At 42.1% G+C, this 20,061-nt stretch overlaps 1 protein-coding gene and 1 non-coding gene across 2 annotated transcripts in view; both read right to left on the bottom strand.

The window, feature by feature from the left end:
• LOC132663674 (histone-arginine methyltransferase CARM1-like) overlaps window positions 1-20,061 on the bottom strand; it is a 237,549-nt gene that overhangs the window by 127,467 nt on the left and 90,021 nt on the right. The window contains exon 2 of the mRNA XM_060610154.3: window positions 15,272-15,397. Within this exon, the coding sequence (XP_060466137.1) occupies window positions 15,272-15,397 (126 nt within the window). The remainder of the gene's footprint in view (window positions 1-15,271; window positions 15,398-20,061) is intronic.
• LOC132663997 (U6 spliceosomal RNA) lies at window positions 13,850-13,956 on the bottom strand. The gene has a single exon (XR_009603370.1). It is a non-coding gene; the product is annotated as a U6 spliceosomal RNA (small nuclear RNA).

The following is a 20,061-nucleotide window of genomic DNA, read 5'->3' as shown; positions in this document are numbered from 1 at the left end:
ACTAGAGTCATCATAAACCAGAACATGTGTTCTGGAAAGCAACCCAGCAGTATGTATAGGAGCAAGAAAGAAAACTTCATATCCTCTGGCACATTTGTTCAACGCCTGGGGATTGGGAAGAATGAAACCATCCCAAAGCTATGGACCCAAAAACATTTATTTATTTGTAATATGAAAAATGTCGCTATTACTAATTAGAATCGCAAGATTATTATTTATACTGAAAAATAGAAATAATTTCAATGTCCTACTGTAAAGGATCACATAAGTATTTTATAGGAACTCGTTTGTGGAATATCACTTAAGTATTTTCAATGATGCTTATAACGACTAACAAACATGGAAATATACTGACGACAGAATGTGACATGAAAATAGCAGGGTACGAAATAACACATAAACAACAATCACAACCATTTAGAGACGGATACAAAACGAAAATGCTGAAAATAATGAAGCCAAAATGCTAACAGCAGCTGTATTGATAACATCCTCGCCCCAGATACAATAATACTGAAAAATAAACTTTAAAGTGGAATCTGAACAAACTACAATTATCTTCGATTGAGAGGGGTTCTGTGAAGTGGCTGCTTGGGCTGAAGTCACTTTTGGAAAATGGTCTTTCCACGAGAGCAGGGATCTACGATAGTGCAAGCTCACAGAAGGTGCTCAAAAACATTTATTGTATAAATAAACACAGAGAGTGAATGAAGCAAAGAAAGAAAAATAGCAATAAATTGATGTCAAATTAAGAACATGAAGATGTAGGGATAGTCTCTCTTGAGAACCCTGGCTATACAACCGTTAATCATTAATCAGAGAAATGGTGTGCAGGCCCAGAAAGAACAGTCTCTTAGGATCAGTTCTGCGTGAGCACAAAGTTCTAGCAGCCATGGAAAGTCTTTATTTCTTCCTGATGGCACCTTTGCTGTTACTTCCTTCTCAGTCACGCCCTCCTTGAGTGATATCCTCACACCCCCAAGATTGGTCCAGGATAGGGTGTCAGTCGGAACATCTGACTGGTATAAAGAGAAGCTATTTTCCTTTAGCCACAAAAAATATATATATAATAGTGATCTTACCTTCACTCCATGATCTGCCCTGTTGTCTCAAAGATCCTCTGTAAACCCTGATTATTTAATGAAATTCCCAGGAAAGCCTAATTCTAGGTTTCCCTATGGAATCCAGACCTTCCTCAACCTAATTATGGAAGACTGCCACGTATGGTTGCACAGGATGTGCACTGCACAACCCAGGAACTAGATTATTTATCAGAAATACTTAGATTGATTAATTTATTACAATTCTTTAGCCAATGACAGTCAATAGTATTTTTTTTCCCTAGCAAAATCATGATTACTTTCTAGCAGATGAAAGACTGTCTTAAGGAAGGAGGTTTTTGGGTTTTGTTTTCTTCCCTAGTTTAGACAAAGTGTTATGTGCACCGCAGTGGCTCTGAAGTCTGCTCGATGAGCACATATATTAGTCCCTGCCTTTTCCACCATGGCCTCACCTTACAAAGGTGGCACATTCAAATGCTTCATGAGCCAGACAGGTTCCGTAAGTAGGTGAAGGGGCCCACATGTGTGCATCTCTAGAAAGTAGCTGCAGCTATAAAGAAACAGGGCTGGAGAGTAGAGACCTAGTGTAAGTGCCTTCAAGTTTAATTAAAACACAAAGTCACCCTGGAGGGTAAACATAACTCATCTGGTAAACGCATCTGCCTGGTCCACAGTTCACAAACTCTGGCTCTTGGTCAGGTCAGTGACGAGAAGAAGGACAGAGAGCAGCTTATTTGTTGAAACTTAATCTTCCTTATTTCCCGCAGTCAAACCCACAGAAACCTCAAAAGGCTTCTGGGTTGGTGGTTCTGAACAAGGGGTGATTTTTCTCCCCCAAGGAACACTGGGCAATGTCTGGAGAGGGGACAATGTCACAACTGGGGACGGCAGTGCTGTTGATTATCTAGTGGGGAGAGGCCGGGGGTGCTGCTCGACTAACCCAACAGGGTGCAGCACAGCCCCCCCCGCCCCAGCCCAACAGAGACATCATCAGCCGGCCTCCAACGTCAATGGTGTCACGGTGGAGAGAAAAAAAGAAACAATTTTTAGCCTGATGTGAAGAGAATCCTTAAACCCTGGGCAGAATCTACAGGTGTGGACAATAGAAGAAAGGGTTAGCCCATTTCTCGACCGGGCACAGCGGAAAGGGGTGACTGAGATGTGGCCAAAGAGCTGTCAGTGTTTCTAGGCCAAGGGCTGTTCCAGCTCCTCCTTCTGGGAACCCCGGGAAGCACCCGTGTGTTTCTTGTTCACACGACAGGAACCATTACCGTATGTGCGACTTGTGGGCAAGTGTTTCCTTACCCCCTGAACCATCGCAGAACAGATTTCGGCATCTTCAACTCTCTCCGCAGAGAAACCTTGACTCATGCTCTGTGTTCCTCCTGCTGGAGAGGGACGTTAGACTCTGCAACACTACTTGTTGGTAAAGACGTTGAGTACCGTGATTCAGGTCTCGAGGCCTGAACACTGCCTGCAGATAACTTCAGGAGAGAAATGACTGCTGAATTTCAAACTATCAGAAGCGGATTTTTAACTCCATTCTGATGTAAGAGATTGCCTCTGACTACACATCCCAGTAGATCTGATGTTCCTGAAAACAGGCAAACTGACACATGCTGTCTCAATACGTTCTTTTTTGTTTTGAATGGTTATCTATTTTTGAGAGAGAGAAAGAGCATGAGTGGGGGAGGGGCAGAGAGAGAGGGAGAGACAAAATCCAAAACAGGCTCCAGGCTCTGAGCTGTCAGCACAGAGCCTGACAAGAGGCTCGAACCCACGAGCTGTGAGATCATGACCTGAGCCGAAGTCGGATGCTTAACCGACTGAGCCACCCAGACGCCCCTTCCAAATCATATTTTAACGGACTTTCCCATGTATCATTTTTTAAATTTTTTAATCATGATTTTTAAATTCTCAGAGAGTAGTATAAAGCTTTCTATCATCAAGATCCAAAGCTGACTGAGATTTCATCAATCTCCATTCATTTCTACTGCCATGTATCTTGTGTTTTCTTGGCTGGACATTTTAAAGCAAATCCAAGACTTAATGTCATTTCATCCACAAATATTTTAGTACTCTTCAGATATTTTGTGTGCATGTTCCACAGGAAATGGGGACCAGAGAGTACGTTCCTATAATAAATCCTGAGAGCAGAGAGGCACGGAAGGGGGCCAGGCGCCAGCTGGGTTCAAGCAAATATGAGTTTTCCCCAAAAGAGAACAAAATTGAAAATCAGCTGCTAAAAGCTTGGAGTCTTGACTTTTTGCTTTCTTGTGTCATTATGTGAAGCATCAGTGCACAAATGCTCAGTGGAATATCAACTTTCCTACAGCAAAGGTGCAGACACAACTATAGGGAAAATCCAGCCATCGTTGCTAATTACGACTCTCCTTTCTCAATAATCGATAGACCAAGAATCACTAAAGATCTTGAACTACCTGACATTTAGAGAAAAATCCAAGCTGACAGTAACATAACACATACTCTTTCCAGAAACACATGGAACATTCCCCAAGATGGACCATACTGTGGGCCCTAAAACAAACTCCAACAAACTTGAAACAAAACATGTTCTCAGACCATAAAAGAATTCAACCAGCACAGTGAAAGATATGTGGTAAGTCTCCCAATGTTTGGAAATTAAACAATTTACTTCCAGATAATCCATGGATCAAAAAGGAAAAACCACAGGCCAAAGAACAACACACATTATTTCGAACTGCATGGCAAGGAAAACACAACATACCAAAATGTATGGGAGGTACAGAGAAGAGTGTGTAGAAAAAAATTTGTAGCATTCAATGTGTCTATTAGAAAAACAGAAAGCACAGGTTAATGCTTTAAGCATCTACCTTAAGAAGGTAGAGGGAGAAGAGTAATCAGAAAATCAAAGTAATCAGAAGGAAGGAAATCATAAAGAGAAAGAGTCAAGAAGATGGAAAACGAACAAAATAGAGAAAAATGAGTGACACCGAAAACTCTTTCACGGGAAGGCTGAATAAAGTTGGTAAGTCTCTAGCTAGACTGATCAAGGTGGGGAAATAGCTGTTATTGATATAAGGAGGGAGATCATACCAATACAAAGAATGATTATGCGGAACATGATGGCAGGTAATTTAACAACTTGAATGAAATGGAAAAATTGCACGGAAGACATAAATAAGTAAAATTCATTCAGTTAACAGTACATATATTTACTAGATCTCTATATATTAAATAAATTGCCTTTGTAGTTAAATATCTTCTTACAGAGAAAACTCAAGGTGCATTTGGCTTCCGTTGTTACTTCTGACAAACATCTGAGAAAAAAGCGATGTCAAATTCCACACAAAGAGCTCACAAAACTAGTTTGGGGAACGTGCCCCCATTTTACAAGACCAGCATTAACCTGATACCTACACGAGACAAAGGCATGTTATTTATTTTTTCCAAAATGTTTATTTACTTATTTTGAGAGAGAGCGAGCACGAACAGGGGAGGGGCAGGGAGAGTGGGGAGGGAGAGAATCCCAAGCAGGCTCCACGCTGTCAGCACAGGGCCCAACGCGGGGCCTGAACTCACGACCCATGAGATCATGACCTGAGCTGAAATCAAGAGTCAGACGCTCAACTTCCTGAGCCACCCCCAAAACCCCCAAAGACATTTTTAAAAACTACAAAGAAACACCTGAAGAACACAGACGCAAAAACTATTTATGAAATTCTAGCACATCTAATTTATAAAAAGAAACACACATCATGACAATGAGCTTTCACTCAAAAATTCAGGGTTGTTTTAACATTTGAAAAATCAAATTCACCCTATTCACAGGCTAAAAATAAAAACGATACTCTCCTCTTCATCTATCGAGAAAGACATTTTGCAAAACACAATTCAAGATGGACATGACTAGCAAATTAGGAACAGAATGGACTTTCCTCAACCCAACGAAGGATGTCTATAAAGATACCTACAGCTAATGGTGAAAACTGAATGTCTTCCTTGAGGTCACGAACAAGGTCAGGATGTCTAGGCTCACTTCTATGCAACACTGGCCTCGAGGTCCTAGCTGGTGCAGTAAGCAAGAAAAAGAAATAAAAAGCGTACAGATTGGAGAGGAAGAAGTACAACTGTTTCTAATCACAGATGACATGATCACTTATATAGAAAACCCTAGGAATCTACAAAAGAAGTCTACAAGAACTAAGTGACTCGGTGGGACTGCAGGATATGAGACTAATGTATCCAAAAATCAACCATGTTCCCAAAGCAATGGATAATCAATGCACACTAAATTCAGGCTACTTGAGGAGGAGCAGACTATTTATGTAATTTCAAAGTACCTTTGCCCCAAATGCTTATTCGTCACGACAAACAGGGAAAGCACGGTAACGTTAACAGTAAAGAAACGGGAAAACAATTTGACCGGGTGCCCGAAATTCCTATTACCAACAAGAGGCAGGGACCTCAGTGCTCCCTAATGGGGTATCTACAGAAGGACACAGCATCAGGCTATACCTGGTAAAGCCCAAAGTACTCAAATAGATCAGAAATAAAGCGATAGCGTGTGTGGGTTTAAGAGATCAAATGTGAGAAAATATGTAAATTAATGAATCTACTTAAAGGGTACTCAGAAGTTCTCTGTCACGTTCACGTACCTTCTCTGTAAACTGGAATTTTTTTCAAATAAAAAAAAAAAAATGGGAAAGCTTTCCCATGATTCACAAACTCCTAGAAGAAGGTCCACCATTGTCTTTCTTCATTTCCTTTTCTCCGTGAGTGAAATGTTGACACAAGCTGGCTTTGCTGGGTCTGTTGTTAGCATCCCAACTCAAGGTACGAGTTTTCTAGGTTCAGTGTCAACCAGTGAAAAATGAAAAGGGCAGCTTAGAAGCTGGGTCCACAGGCCTTGCATTTTCTTTTCGTCACTTGGGCGCCTTCCTTCCTGTCTGTGAGCCTCGGTGTCTTTGCTTAAAAATGGAAACCAAGAGTGATAACATGCTGGCCTCACAGGAGGGCTGCTGTGAGAATCACAATGAACGGAAGTATGAATACACGCTTGGCAAGTGGACATAAAAATGGCATAATGCTCACAACAAAGCTGGGCCTCCGCTTCAAGGCCTCCGGACGCCCTCATTCTCCCTTGGGATGAAACCAGGATCCCCACCATGCCTCCAACATCTCACCTGATCTGGCCTCTGTTCTCTGACCTCGCCCCTCTGCTTCTCCCTCGTTTCATCTAGGCCCCCCGTTCTTAGTGCCTTTCTTCAGACACACCCTGCCTCACGGTCAATGTAATTCTGCTCCCCAGTCTGGACACCCCACCCCCCCCCGCCTTGTCCAGATCCGCACAAGGCTCCCCGTCCTGCATGGCAGGCCTCTACTCAAATGTCACTTATCCATGAAGCTTCCCCCCCAAATTACCTACAAACGGTACACATGCTTAGTCCCCAGCCGTCCTCTGCCTCTTTCCCTGGTTTACTTTTCTTTTCAGCCTTTATCACACACAACTTCACTATAATTCTTCATTTATTTATTGTCTGTGCCCTTCTCTTCAAGTGTCAGCCACGGGGCGCCTAGGTGAGCGTCTGACTTCGGCTCGGGTCATGATCTCGCAGTTGGTGAGTTTGAGCCCCGCGTCGGGCTCTCCGCTGACAGATTCCGTGTCTCCCTCTCTCTCTGTCCCTCCCCCAACTCGTGCTCTGTCTCTCTCTCAAAAACAAATAAACATTGAGATAAATGTCAGCTATATCATTGTAAGGACTTCTATTTATTCGGCACTCTGTCTTCAGCACATAAATGTGTGCTTGGCATGGAAGAGACTCTCAATAAATATTTGCCAGATGCATAAATGACTGAACAGGATGTCAACCTTGCACACGCCTAGTGCAATTCCACTAGCAGTGACTACCGCTTCACAGAATTTACCCCAAGTCCATTTAATTAAACATTTTTTCTCCGTTGGCATCTGTCACTAACTATCTCCACTGCTTCTAAAACGCGGTGAATTTAAATGTACTGGATTTCACAGTGGTCTCTGAGATTCCCGGAGGTCATGGGACATGTGACAAAATCAGCCTTGGAGATCACGGAGTCACAGTTCTGAAGAAGGAGAAAAAGGGCAAAAACATTCCTCATGCAGACATATTTGAATATTTGATCCTTTCTTTCCCAGAGATGCCACCTAATTATCAATACAGGTCAACTCCCCAATAAAGTTGGATTTTTCTCTCTTACTCAAGTTACAGATAATTGGCAGCTGTTGACTCACTTCTAAATCTAAAATAGCAGCCTCACATTTCAAATGCCACATTCTCTCACTCCGGAGAAGCCGAGCGCATCTCAAAAATTCAGCAATTGTGTCTGATGGGCAGTGACACCAGCCGACAGCTCACTGTCAACACCTAGGCTGACAAATGACAATCAAGACCCCCCTGCCAGCAGGGACCCGGGCCATCTGGGACCCTCTGGGTGACAGCCAGCTTGGCCCTCCCTTGCCACCACTTCCTACAGCTGGGGACTCCGGTCTTTCGCTTCATAACGTGCACCGACAGACCCAGAGTGAGGAGACGGCCGTTCTTACTGTGAGTCTCCCAGGCCAGGAAAATCAGACAGGCAACTAACTCCTCCGGGGGCTTTCACTGATTTTGAAAACTATTATTAGATTAAACCGAGGAAGCCCATCAATCCGTAAACACCTGCATTTGCAATCGGTTTGGTTCAGGGATTCACAGAGAGCAGTCAAGAGACACATAAACCACAGAATGCAAAGGGGTTAGGAGGCATCCGTGGGAAAATTCTCACGTCCAGTCTGAAACTCCTGGTAGCAATTATTTTTTCCTTCTTGGAGAACCAGGGAGACTGAGAGATTAGAGCCAGTGTTCTAAAGCAAGGCGGGGGCGGGGGGCGGTCAAGGCCATTATGCTCATTCCTGAAATGGAAGTGACGCACTGAACTGATGAAAAATTTGTATCAGAATTGGTCCCACTTATGGGCTCCTTACTTAGAAATGTTCCTCTTGCTTTTGTGATGGATGTAAACAGATTAAGGAGAACCTTGATCGTTTGTATTCTATATCAGGCAAAAGCAAATTGAACCTGGATTTCATTACTGAGCCCCAAATCCCTGTCTCAGAGAATGTAATGAAAAAGGTCAGGTGATTCTCCCCCCCCACCCCCCACTTTGTCTGGTAAGTGACTAGAAATCATGTACAGAGGGCTTCGTGTAGGATCAGGGCAGCCGACTCCCATTATTGGCCTCATCACTATCTAGGCTCTTTAAGATACTTTCTTTCACGAAGAAGCCGGGAAGCAGTACAGGTGGTGGATAGAAGACATTTGGTCATTGGATATCCTAGGGAGTAAAATTCATCCCAATTTCTTAGGACTGTTTCTTCTTTAATTTTTAAAAATATTTTTAATTACTTTGGAGAGAGAGAGAAAGGGAGACAGTGCAAGTGAGGGAGGGGCAAGAGAGAGAGAGGGAGACACAGAATCTGAAGCAGGCTCCAGGCTCCGAGCTGTCAACACAGAGCCCATCGCTGGACTCAAACCCATGAACCGCGAGATCATGACCTGAGCCCAGGAGGGACGCTTAACCCACTGAGCCACCCAGGAACCCTGAGACCTTTTCTATTGGTGTCTCAAAATTTCTACCCCGCCACAACATAAAGACTTAAAGAAAACTTTTTGTCCAGAAAATGAAAGGCAGCCTCAATTTTGAGAGTCCCTGAAACATCAAATCCCCAGGACTGCTCAGACTTTTGTACCGACTCTGAGCAGTACCCTCACGAAACACGGATACCATAGAAACGCGCACTCCATGTGGGCTTTACGAGTATGTTTCCTCGAGGATTAAGTGTTCCAAGTGTGAAGACATTGGACGAAAGGCTTTCCTTGTGTTTTTCTTTTGGCACAAGCTCTTTTCATTGTTTCCCTGGCTTCTTTCTTAAAACTACCCAGGTGTCATCGGCGAGGCTGTGCAAGAACGTGGGAAGAGAGTGTGGGCTTTGGAGTCAGGAAGCTAGGGATTCCAATCCGTGGTAGGTTAATTATTAGTCATATTACCTTGAGAAAGTGACTGATCTTCTCTGAATCTCAGTTTCCTCATCAGTAAGATGATCTGTTTAATCTTCCCTCAAGTAGACGGTGTCTTATGTGACAGGTCAAACGTGTATGGTGTAAAAAGTAAAAATGACATTGTGCCCTTAGCCTCATTATGTCCCATTATATAGGACAGAACAATTTTCCATTGCTTAAAGCCTTGCCTTCCTGAAAGTCATGAACTATGACAAACATTCTAAAACATTTGCATCCTGAGATAAGCCACATCCTGATTCTCATTATCGAACGTAGGAATTACTTGTCTTTATTAAAACTGACAGCTTTTCACGGGGCCTGGGTGGCTCAGTCAGTTCAGCATCTGAGCAGCTTAGCTCATGATCTCATGCTTCATGGGTTCGAGCCCCACATCGGGCTCCTTGCTGCTGTCAGCACAGAGCCTGCTTCAGATCCTCTGTCTCCCTCTTTCTCTGCCCTCCCCCCACTCTTTCTCCCTCCCTCTCTCTCTCTATCAAAAATAAACATTTTTTTAAAAGTAAAAAAACAAACAAAAAAAACCAACTGAGTGCAACGCCCATCTGAATGTCTGCTCAAGACGTGGGCGCTTGGCCTGCCACAGAGGACCGGACCACAGCGCCCACTGCTCAGGCTGCTGAGCGGCTGCAAGGACCACTGAGTGGTCTTAAGCTGCTCGGCCAGAAAATGGAAATAAGCTTGACAGAAAATAAAGAGTTTCTAAAAGCTGTGATCAAAAAAACCCAACAAAAACAAAAACAAAAAAACAAACAAAACACAAAAAATACCTTAAAACAAAAACAAAAAACACCCAACTCAAGTGTAATCCAGCTAGAACCGCAGAATGTTCTATCTGACCCACAAACATAGCCTTCTCTCTTCATCTGGGAGCCAGCTGTTGGGAAAGCCAGACGCCCTCACATATGTTTTATTATTGCAGATATAACTCCGCTCAGTCCTCAAAAAATGTTTATCAAGTTTGGCTTCTTTGTTTGACTTTTAACACGGAGGTCTCACTGAGATGCTCACACAGACTTATCCACCAGACCTTCCAAGCTGCATTACTTGAACCGTGCACTTTATAAGCCGAGCAGGTCCAGCCCCATGTTCTCTGGCTTCTAGGGTGAGTCTAACTGTACTAACGTAGTGATTTCGTACTGACTTAGTCTGTTTCTAAATTATTTTTCATCTCTTGCTGTCTGGATATCTGCTTTTATTTCTGCCCAAAGCCTATCTGAATTATTTCTACCTAATGGATGTCTGGTCCCCTCTAACAAATGAGAAGTGCCAAGAGGTTCATGTTCATTTTCATTTGGTGCTGTTGGTCTACACTTTGGGGGCTACCTTGAATGACAGAAGCATCTGCTTCTCTACATCAGGTGTTTAGTTTACCAAGACCAGGGGCCTGTCTCAGTAGACTTGTGAAGAGAGGTGCCCTGTGGGATGTCCTTCACTATTGATATTTTCTTTTAGCTATAAGAGACATTCTAACCTGCCTTGTCTGTGCCTGTCTTTGCTGCAAAGGTTGTTCACATATGCATTTGTTCAACTCAATGTGACCTATGAATGAAACTTCCAAGACTGTCATTCTCTGAGTGTTTATAAATGAGAAAATCTCCCTCTTCCTCACAGAGAAAAAGTGTTGGGAGTAGTTCCTCTGCAGGCCTCTTTCTGGGACTCCTGTCTTACTTAGTACGCCAAGAGTTCAAGGCCTTGACTACTCTTTGCCTGGGCTGTTTCTCAGGGTTGTGTACGCAACAATCAACCTTCAGGTATGAAATAATATCTTCCTCTGGAGCAAAGAGCTTAGCTTGCTTACTGCTTGCTATAAAACAGCGGGTTCTCCAAGCTTGCTGTTCCTCTCCTGTAATGGCTACCATTGCATGTTCAGACACCCATTGGATCCTCTGCACCTGCCTCTGGGTATCGGGGCTCAGAAAACTAACAGTATGCTGACATTCTGTCTACTGCTCTTTCTCGGAGTCATTAACTCCTTACCTCTGAACCAGAAGTCTTGTGCCTTCTGTTAGCATTCATGAAACAGTGGCAAACTAACTTATTAGCTTGCAAGTCAGATAAAATTTTACCCTTCACCATTCGTGGCAGAAACAAATGGCTTTGTAATAGGGTCTGTAATTGTACCTCTTTGTGTCTATGGCCAATCTTTTGAAAGTACCCTTGAAGATCATAGGAAGATTCGGGAAGATCATAGAAATATGTCATTGGCATACGTCACAGATATATTAAAGTCAAAAAGGCAGATCTACCACTGAAGGGAAGGAAACGTTTGCAAATATTTTGTGAGTTGAAACTCATTTCTCTTGGCTTGCAGGACAGAAGGCTCTGATTTGTGGGTTGTACGGTAATTGTACAAATGAGCTAGAATGTATGCTAAAGTAATGAAAATGTTGATTGCTTCTGGCTTTTCATGAATACCCATTACTACTGCCCAGGAAATGTGAAGTGTTCTGAGTGTGTGAATTTCTTTCTTTTGAAAGAAACAGGGAACACTCCTCTCATAATCATGACAGATTAACTGGTACCATACTTTTCCTTCCACTGAAACAAGAAAACTACATGAAACAAGGAAAATATATGAAACAGTGCCGTCAGACAGCAGAGAACAGACAGGCAATGCAAAATTGTGATCCAGAAGGGAAACCAATGAGGACACTGCTACAATTAGCCTGGTTTTCTGTCTAGAGACATTATCCATACTGCAGCACATGGTCTGGAAAGCAAACCAGGACAGAGAGATCTTGCTGAGTTGAAGATACAGAGATTGGTATTCAGAAAGGCTGAAGCTGCTGGAATTTCTAAGGCCGATTACTCGAAAGCAAGCTCTTTCTATATGAAGAAAAAACTAAAAATATTTGCATAGGGCTCCCCTTGAGTTTCTAGCTGAATAAATCTTAAATAAAATATGTGTAGGGTTGATGCCCAGAAGATGGTCAAAACCACAGTGGGCCAAGAATAACTATGAGAGAGCTCTAAGCTGAACAATTCCCAGAGATAACACAGGGTGGGGAGAGCTTCTAGTTCCAGCCAGAGTGGAGAGACCTTGCTGAACAGTTAAGACGTAACAGCAGAAACCAAGGATCAGACACACCTTAGGAGCATGTCAAAACTAGACCTAGAATAAAGACTTCCCTAAGCCGGCCAAGGCAAAGCTAAAAAGCAAGTCTCAGAAGAATCAAGCTGACCTAAAATTAGCTAATCCATCTGAGCGAACAAACCTTAATACTCCGTAAAGGAAGTCAGCAGAATCCAGACACCCAATAGCAGAACACTCAGAATGTCCAGCTTCCATGACGGAAAGAGATCTGCACAACTTCCAAGTACCTGAAAATTAAAATAATTCTCAATATCTCAGAGACCAAAGAAGTAATCAGAAGAGAAATCAGAATGTATTTGAACAGGATGACAACAAAGATGCAACATAGGGAAGTCTGGTTATATATCAGGAAAGCCAGAATTAGTGGAAGGTTAACGACTTCAGGAAATTATATTAGGAAAGAATAAAAGGACAAAATACTGACTTAAAGCTTCACTGTAAGAAGTTAAAACACAAGGGCAGAGCAAAATCATGGAATAAAAAAAAACAAAGAAAATTATAAAGAGAAATCGATGAAATAGAAAAGAGGTAAGCAAAAGAGAAAAAAAATGCAACCCATAGCTGATTTGTTGAAAAGACTTATAAAATTGATAAACCTCTAGCAATGCTGATCAAAAAAAGAAAGATCAGACATTAATAACCAATTATCAGGAAAAAAGAAATTATAATAAATAGTATGAAGTAAGAGGATAACGTGGAGGGGCACCTAGGTGGCTTCTCGGTTAAGTGTCTGACTCTTGGTTTCAGCTCAGGTCTTGACCTCATGTCTTCGTGGGTTCGAGCCCCACAGCCGGCTCTATAATGGCAACACAGAACCTGCTTGGGATTCTCTCTTTCTCCCTTTCTCTCTGCCCCTCTCCCACTCATGCTGTCTCTGTCTCTCTCAAAATACATAAATAAACTTTAAAAACAATGATAAAAAACGAGGATAACACGTAAACTATGAAGAAATTTTAATCTGACATCTTAGATGAAATGCAGTAATTCCATGGAAGAATATAAAACATCAAATCGACACGAGGAAAAAATCTGAAGTGTCCTATATCTACTAAATCAATCTATTGCTAAAACCTTAAGCCCCAGTCACTTCGCAGGTGAATCCTATCAAAAATTTAATGAAGAATTAATACCAGTTCTATGCAGACTATTTCATTCCAGGTAATTCACTACATTTATACAATATGATAGTCTCAACAGATCCAGAAAAATACTTAACAAAATCTAATGCCTAATTATAATAAAAATTTCCAACAAGCTAGGAAAAGAAGTAAACTTCCCTGATGTGATCATTGGCACCCACAAAAGATAGACCACACACATTATACTTAATGGTGACAAGTGGACTTTCCTTACAATCAGGAGAATGTCAAGGACAATTGCTTTCCCAGATCTATTCAACATTGTACTGGAAGTCACAAGAATTTCAAAAAGTCAAGAAAAAAACATAAAAGGCATAAAGATCAGAAAACAGGGAAAGTCATCTCTATTTGCAGATGACAGTTTCGTTTTTGTTTTCGTTGTTTTTATTTTATTTTATTTTTAATTTTTTTAAATTTACATCCAACTTAGTGTATAGTGCAACAAGGATTTCAGGGGTAGATCCCTTAGTGCCCCTTAAAAATATGGAACGCTTCGCAAATTTGCGTGTCATCTTTGCACAGGGGCCACGCGAATCTTCTCTGTATCGTTCCAATTTTAGTATAAGCGCTGCCGAAGCGAGCACGACAGTTGTTTTTTTTAACATAGGAAATTCTAAGGAATCTAAAAGAGAACTACTAGAACTAGTAAGTGACTATAAAAGGTTGTGGTATCCAAGATTAATATTGAAAATTAATTAGAGACTTCCAGGGAGGCTGGCGGAGTAGGAGAATCCTGGGCTTAACTTGTCCCATGGATACAACTCGTTAACACCCACATCAGAGTGACTAACCCAGAAAATGACCCGAAGACTGGCAGAACAGAGTCTCCACAGCTAAATGTAGAGAAGAGGCCACACTGAAGAGGATAGGAAAGGTGGAGACGCGGTCGGGAGCCAAACTGACCCACGGGACTGTCTGTAGGAGGGAGGGATAATGTGGGCACAGAGAGGGGAAAGAAACAGATTATCACACCAGGCACCCCAGACACAGGGACCTACACTGGGAAGATGAATCCCCGTAACATGTGGCCTTGAAAACCAGAGGGGCTTAGATGTGGTGGTTATTATCATGTCCTCTGAAATGCATCATAAAAATAAGATGGACAGATGGATGAACAGAGAATGGAGACGGACAGACACGTGATACGTTCCTCACTCTGGCTGACTCCTGCATGAGTGGAATTTCAAAACAAGAAACCAGGTTAACTTCTTTATCCCAAGTAGTTATGAAACAGCTTAGGATATTTTAGCTAACCAGAGGAGACTATTTACCAAACCTAATGGTTTACACTGTCTGGATTAACACCAAGGATCAATTTATATCCAAGTTAAAAAAATGACCATCGACCACCTAAGGTAGACCCGAGGCACTGATAGCCTTCATTTCCTTGATCAGATTCACAATCTTCCAGAGGGCCTTTCCGTCCCTTCTTAAAACGCTTCCGGTTATACTCTACCTCCCTGCCGCTGTTCATTTGCCGTCCGGAGTCTAAAAATGTTCAGCTGATGATTCAAAGACAAAAACAAGGTCGAATCATTCTGAACGGCACTCCACTTGAAACGCCACATTTCTGCAAACAACCTCCTCTTCAAGAACAGTAAGTGACAACAGTAAGTGACAACGACTGGGACAATCCTTCCTGGCCTCTCCCGCGGCTCTGGATGGAGGAGGACCAAAAGGGGGGCCAAGAATAACAGCATTATCATGGTCTACGAAAAGGCTGGTTGTTCTCTAGCCACGGTGTCAGGTAAGCACTGGTTTCAAAGCCGGGTCTCGGTTGATGACAGCTCACATCAGGAAACACACCGCCAGAGCCAGCCAATCAGTAACAGCAAAGTCACCCAATCAGGAGACTCGGCCTCAGAAAAGCCAGGGAGCCATGACAGGCGCAAAACTTACCCGCGTGAGATTCAAACTTCAAGAGAGCACTGCTGTATCCCAGAGTGATCAAGACGGATTCCTTCCCCACGCGGCAACATTCCGTGTCTCTGTTGAGTAAGCATTTAAAGACACAGACGCCATCAGCTACAAAGGGTGAAAAAAAAAGAAAGGATTAGGAAAACCCATTTTGAGCATTGTAAAAAGGTTCCGCAATGCCATTCCTCTATTTCTCTCATGTTCTCAAGGCTCTCCATTTCTTTCTACTTAATAGAACGCCTCTTGAGACGTAAGAGGATATGAGGGTCGGAGATAAAAGATGAATTTAACTATGGCCCCATACCAATTTTTTGCAGGTGGGTTAGCACAGAGCTCAAAACTCTTGACTTATGTCCCAGGCCCCATTCCCTATAAACCTTGTACTCCCCAAATCATTTTGTATCCCTTGATGGCATTCCAGGAAAGTCAGGGAATGTCCCTGTGGGTGATTCTTTTTTTTTTTTTTTTTTAAGTTTATTTATTTGAGAGATGGGGGGAAAAGGCAGAGAGAGAGAGGGAGAGGGGGAGGGAGACAGAGAGGGAGGGAGGGAGGGAGGGAGGGAGGGAGGGAGGGAGGGAGGGAGAGAGAGAGAGAGAAAGAATCTCAAGCAGGCTCCACGCCGCCAGCACAGAGCCTGATGTGGGCCTCGAACTCACGAACCATGAGATCATGAGCCCAACGGAAATCAAGGGTTCCTGCTTAATGGACGGAGCCACCCCGGCGCCCCCTGTTGGTGACTCTTGAGGTGGGTAATTCACCTCGTATGTGCCAGAGATCTCACATAATCTTCACTGTAAGCATTGTCACCGCCAGCGTCTTGGCACAAAGACAAGGCAGAGACTTTAGGTCCAAATATGCATAGCTAGAAAGTGGCAGAACCAGAATTAAGACCCAAGATTAAATTTGACTCCAAAGCCCACTGTTGCTCCTCCCACATTGTGCAAGGCAGGCTCAGTCAACAGGGAGCTTAGTTTGTGCAAGCGGGGCCATGGTGAGCAGCCAGGCTCTCGTTAGCTTCATACATAGGTAACTGGGAAGTGACCTGCTATTCCTTCTTTTACAAGTTAAACAGGTCTTGGCGTTGGGGCAGCTGTAGGGTGGGGACAATAGTAATCAACTTGGGTTCTGTTCTTATCTCTGCGATTTACTCACCTAGGGACTCCAAGCACCTAATTGCACTGAGTCACATTTTTTTTTCACTATGTAAAATGAAAACACTGAGCTTATTCCACGAGCTTTGTGTGAAGACTGAATAATAAAGGTAAAATAATTTCCCAAATCCCATGAAAAGGAATTTTACGTGATGTGATTTAATGTCATTGCTCTCATTATAAAGATCTTCGTTCCCATCCTTAATGTCTTACATTTTCCCTTACAAGATCAAATGCAGTAAGTGCTTTGACTTAAAAACATAATTACATATAAAATTCTACTGTTACGTGAGTATGTGGCACATTCATGCACACCCATTCAACACACACACACACACACACACACACACAGAGTTAAGATGACCCAATATTTTCAAATATTTTCAGCCATTACTTCAACTGAACGATTACCTCCTGACGGAAGCATTCACATATATTTCGCACAAAACATCCCGGCTGGTTAAATAGCGCAGATGTTTTGAAAACATTTTCCTGGCATAAAGCATGATTGCAGGTTTAACTGTTACAGCCCAGTCAGTGTCTCAAAGGCGTCGATGTCTCCTCACAAGAACGCAGCCACTAGTAGATGCAGAAGAGGGAGTCTGGGGCTCTTGTATATATAATACGTTTTCTTTAAATCACAAGAAATGTGGCTTTTTCCCAAGAAGTTAAGATTTTCTGCATTTACCAATTGTTTTCTTATGGTTTTGAAGTAGGATGAGAGAAAATAAAGATGTTGGCCTTCTCCAGGACCTTGCACACACACAACTATTACAGCCTGGGAGCTGGGAGCTCTTTGCAGGCAGGAGTGACTTTATTTTTTAGAATCACGATCTTTTCTTCCTCTGAATCAAAACCCGGCACAGTACCTCGTACTTAATACCTTTTGAAGCAGTGAAAGCATCTCTCCACATATTGATTACATGCCTCTCAGAATAGAATAAAAGCATCAAAATTTATCTGGTTCAATTCTCCTGAAATAGATATGGTCAGAATTTTTGTTTGTTTTGCTGTTGTTTGTGTGTTCAGTTACGATTTGATATTGCTGTTTTTTCCTACTTTCAGACGTTGCAAAATGCCTGACCATATATCCCCTTTTCTTCATCCTCTCCTATCCTCTGTTTAGATATGGGCGGAGCAGATCTTTTTTAAGTATGCCAAAAAATCCAGGAAGTACTCGTAACTGCTTAATTTTTGTAATCTACCTTTGCAAAAAAAGATTTATAAAGTTTTTTTTTAATGTCTCTTTTTGAGAGAGAGGGACAGAGTGTGAGTGGGGGAGGGGCAGAGAGAGACAGAGAGACAGAGAGACAGAATGTGAAGCAGACTCTAGGCTCTGAGCTGTCAGGAGAGATCCCGACACAAGGCTCGAACTCATGAGCCACGAGATCATGACCTGAGATGAAGTCAGAAGCTTAACCGACTGAGCCACCCAGGTGCCCCGCAAAAAAAAAACAAAAATCAAACAAACAAAAAAACCAAAATCAATGCTTTAAACAAAATTGAAAAGTAATTATCAGCTCGGAAAATATTTTCAGCATACCCAGCAAAGATTTAATATCCTCATGATACCATTAACTCAAAAAAATAAGAAGGAACATCCTTATTGATTAGTAAGAGGGATCAGTAGGCAACTGACAACTAGAAAAATGCCAAAAGCAAAACGAATATGAGTAATGAATTTCAGGGAGACTCAAAGAAATGTGTAATAAAAGAATGAGATCTAAATTTTTATGCCTCAAAAAAAAAAAAAAAAAAGAACACTTTAGGGGCACCTGGGTGGCTCAGTCAGTTAAGCGTCCGACTTCGGCTCAGGTCATGATCTCGCGGTCTGTGAGTTCAAGCCCTGCGTCGGGCTCTGTGCTGACAGCTCAGAGCCTGGAGGCTGTTTCGGATTCTGTGTCTCCCTCTCTCTGACCCTCCCCTGTTCATGCTCTGTCTCTCCCTGTCTCAAAAATAAATAAAACGTTAAAAAAAATTTTTTTATGCCTCAATGTCAAAATTTTTAAAATACATATTAACAACACCAAATACTGGAAAGCGTATGCGAATACGGTGAACAGCAGTTACTGTATAAGTTTGCACGTAAACTTCCTATTTCTGGGGTGTATTCTGCCCACGGGGCTCAAAGTTTAAAGTCAGTGTATTCTTTGCTAAACATTCTGCTCATAATCATTTCTTCCAGGATGTACCTGGTCAAGTGCGGATGAATGTATATTCAATGACGTTCATCTTGAACGTCTTTCTTATGTTTACTCATAAGAAAATGCAGAGAAGAGGAGTCCACCCTGTACATAGTTGGTTAAATCGAACATGATGCCTTCATGGCAGGTTGCAAAACAGTACATATGATGTTATTACAGCAATTTAAAGTGTTTATCTTCACAGAAAGCTGTTCAAAAAGGTACACACCAAAACGTCATCAGGGGTTTCCTCTGCATGGAGAGATGTGGGGTCATTTTTATTTTTCCCTTTATAGGGTTCTGCCTTATTTGAATTTTCCATGTGACTACTTATTTTTAACAATCAGAGAATACAAGCAATCAAATAGAAAACACACTACCCTTACTGGTGTATTTTACCACATTCTCATCTTGGTGGGTATTACCATTCTTTTCATTTTCTCATTTATTAGATATTAATTGGTAGTTTTAGATATATTCAAAAATATATTCGTTCAAAAATACTGACTTCGGGATTAGTGTATCTAATATAAGCATTATTTTAATTCTCATTTTTAAAATCATTCACAGAAGTGAGGAACACCCAGTCGGTTGAGTGTCCAACTCTTGATTTCGGATCAGGTCATGATCCCAGGGTTGTGATATCAAGCCCCATGTCAGGCTCTGCACTGACTGTGCAGAGCCTACTTGGGATCTTCTCTCTCTCTCTCTCTCTCTCTCTCTCTCTCTCTTCCTCTGCCCTTCTCCCCTGCTCATGCTCTAAGAAAATAAAATTTAAAAAAATAAATTAACTCATAGAAATAAATGTTTTCTCATGCTTTCTGTTTGCTAATCTTATAACTTCGACTAATTTCCTTTCCTATCCTTAGACGATGTTCGCACATAAACCAAACATTCTAGTTGCTTTCTGTTAACTAATGTGAGCAGTATAATAGTGCAGCTATCAAGTGTACAATCAAGTCTATTATCCACCAAGAAATGTGTCTTTTTAAGTTTAAAGAATCTGTATCAGAAAAATAAGGAATACAATAAACAACTGTTGGGGGCACATCAAAATCCAAGACCATGAAACACCATTACAACACTGACGAAAAGTGGGGGTGACGGGGAGATCATTTCCACCATACGTTGTACATCTATCTTCCTACCAAGTTATTACTAGTAATAATAATAAAAAGCACATTTCCAGAACATTCTGACTCTACAAACATTTCCTTCATCTTTTCAGTGGCACAGAAGGCTGGGTGCTTCTGTGTCCTTGCTGTCATTCTGCTTTTGAACTTTACCTTCATCTGGGACACCTTTGCTTACTTCTTCAAAGGGCAAGTCCTGGATCTGCCAGCCGAGTGACAAGCACCAGAAGTTCATGTGCACAAAACTTGGGCAGCTTTAGAAAAGCCCAGAGCTTTGTTGCTTCCTCCTTGAGGAAAAGCCATT

The sequence above is a fragment of the Panthera onca genome, chromosome D4 (assembly GCF_046562875.1).
Source record: "Panthera onca isolate mPanOnc1 chromosome D4, mPanOnc1 haplotype 2, whole genome shotgun sequence".
Classification (NCBI taxonomy): Eukaryota; Metazoa; Chordata; class Mammalia; order Carnivora; family Felidae; genus Panthera; species Panthera onca.
The sequence above is the reverse complement of the archived record's forward strand: the minus strand, read 5'-3'. Positions and strand labels throughout refer to the sequence as shown.